Source organism: Notothenia coriiceps, unplaced genomic scaffold (genome assembly GCF_000735185.1).
Source record: "Notothenia coriiceps isolate Sejong01 unplaced genomic scaffold, NC01 NC01_scaffold00010404, whole genome shotgun sequence".
Lineage (NCBI taxonomy): Eukaryota > Metazoa > Chordata > Actinopteri > Perciformes > Nototheniidae > Notothenia > Notothenia coriiceps.
Genome location: NW_011343105.1, coordinates 617 through 3,109, shown reverse-complemented (window position 1 = coordinate 3,109; position 2,493 = coordinate 617). Strand labels below are relative to the sequence as shown.

Sequence of the window (2,493 nt, the reverse complement as noted above, 5' to 3'; positions counted from 1 at the left end):
TGTATAGTATTCTCTCTGTGTGTTGTGTTGATGTGGTATACAGTATATATATGTATAGTATTCTCTCTGTGTGTTGATGTAGTACACAGTATATATATGTATAGTATTCTCTCTGTGTGTTGATGTGGTACACAGTATATATATGTATAGTATTCTCTCTGTGTGTTGATGTAGTATACAGTATATATATGTATAGTATTCTCTCTGTGTGTTGATGTGGTACACAGTATATATATGTATATATGTATAGTATTCTCTCTGTGTGTTGATGTGGTATACAGTATATATATGTATAGTATTCTCTCTGTGTGTTGATGTAGTACACAGTATATATATGTATAGTATTCTCTCTGTGTGTTGATGTGGTATACAGTATATATATGTATAGTATTCTCTCTGTGTGTTGATGTAGTATACAGTATATATATGTATAGTATTCTCTCTGTGTGTTGATGTAGTACACAGTATATATATGTATAGTATTCTCTTGGTATTTAAAGCCAACTTCTGATGTGTGTGTGCTGTGATCAGGACGCAGGATGTTCTCTGCTGATAACTCAGGCCTGATCGTGGTGTGGAAGACGACAGGAAGTGAAGGAAAGAAGAGTCTGCTGAGTCAGCGCTGGGTTGTGGAGAAGGTACAGGAGAGGAGGTTAACTCATACAGTTCATATGTTCAATATGTTCAATAAAGTATAACTGAGCATGTGTCCTGCAGGAGATCTCAGAGAGCGACCTGCTCAGCGTCCCCATCAACAAACTGCAGCTGCATCCCAACGGACGCTGCCTGCTGATCCACGCCAGAGACAGCGTGCTCCGGATGATGGACCTGCGCATGTAAATATCATACTTCATATGTAACCTGGTGGTTTTCTGCTTCAGATGCAAATATTATATTTGTTATGACTGAGGGTGGGAGGGCAACTCAAAGTGTAAATGTGACAACAAAGAAACATGAAGTGTATAGAAATGAGATCAATAAAGTACACCTGATCTCATGTTGATGTTACCTCATGCCTGTGGTCAGCCTGGCGGTGAAGCGGTACATCGGGGCCACGAACTACCGAGAGAGGCTCTGCAGCACCTTCACCCCCTGTGGGAGCTTCCTGTTCTCAGGCAGCGAGGACGGCATGGCCTACGTCTGGAACACGGACACCGGTCAGACCCTCTTATTATCATTACTATGACATACCTATATCTATCTATATACCTGCAGCTGACCCCCCCCCCCCCCCCTCTCTCAGGAGACCAGCTGGCGGTGTACTCGGAGCTGAGTTTCTCCACCGCGCTGCACGGGGTCTGCTTTCACCCCCACGAAAACATGGTGGCCTTCAGTGCCTTCGGACAGGAACAGCTGATCCACCTCTACCTGCACGACCGCACAGGTGAGAACACACTTTAGGAACCAGCCTCTGGTCAACTAGAACAAATTGATCTGGAAAAAGAACTGTGATATTTTCTGAGATTATTCCGTGAGAGAGAACAACATTACAGAAAGATGATGTGTTTGATTTAGGAGAGATACATTTAAAAAATGTGCAAAACAAACATGAATACTCACTGAAGTTAAAGTAGAAATGATGAGAATAAAGTCTAAAAGAATATTTGTATTTTTTGTTGTAAATGTATCACGTCCTTTTATACGTCTTCATCATTAGTGTTTCACAGCAGGGGGTGTTATAGCATTCAACCCTAACCTAAGTGTCCCCCCCCCCATGTCTCTCTGTCAGTGTCCCAGCTGGAGGGCCAGAGTCTGAAGGCCAGCAGCAGGTCGTCCTCTGCAGACCCCCGGACCCCCCCCGCCCCCCCCTTGCAGGACTCCATGGATCAGCTGATCCTCACCACCAGGCTGGCTCTGAAGATGCAGAGCGTCAAGCAGCAGCTCGACTCTGTGCTGGTTAATATCCTTTATCATCACAACTATTATTATTATTTATTTGTATAAATATATATTTTTATTGCTATTATTATTAATAATATTATTTTAGTTTTATTATTATTGCTTTGTTATTTTTATCATTGCTAATATTATGAATACCTATTATATATTATTTCTTAATATGTTTGCTTTTATTTGTATTATAATTATTATACATATAATCATTATAAATGGAAGCCCCTGGACTATTTTTCTTTAAATGAAATCACCCCAGCAGGATTCACATACATTGACAAACCTCGCCCACAAGGGGGGGTGGTGGTATAGCTGCTATTATCAGAAAGGAAATAAAAGCTACCATAATCCCCATCCCTGATGCTTCTTCATTTGAACACCTGATCTTTAAACTCTCTGGTCCCACTCCCCTGGTCACAGCCATCATCTACCGTCCCCCGAAGCCAAACCCCTCCTTTCTCTCCGACCTCTCTGACATTCTCACTCAGCTTTCTGCCATATCCCCATCTGTTCTCCTCTTAGGCGATTTTAACATTCATGTTGATGACCCGACCTGCAAATATGCCTCTGAATTTAAGGAAACCCTTCACTGCTGCAACT

The 2,493-nt window shown here is 42.0% G+C and overlaps 1 protein-coding gene across 1 annotated transcript; it reads left to right on the top strand.

Annotated features, from left to right (window-relative positions):
* Positions 1-498: 498 nt before the first annotated feature.
* Positions 499-1,896, top strand: LOC104945991 (jouberin-like; the record flags this gene model as incomplete). The annotated part of the gene is made up of 5 exons (XM_010771729.1): positions 499-638; positions 718-836; positions 1,027-1,157; positions 1,244-1,384; positions 1,730-1,896. Coding segments are annotated over exons 1-5 (657 nt in total), but the record flags the coding sequence as incomplete, so codon positions are not given.
* Positions 1,897-2,493: the final 597 nt, after the last annotated feature.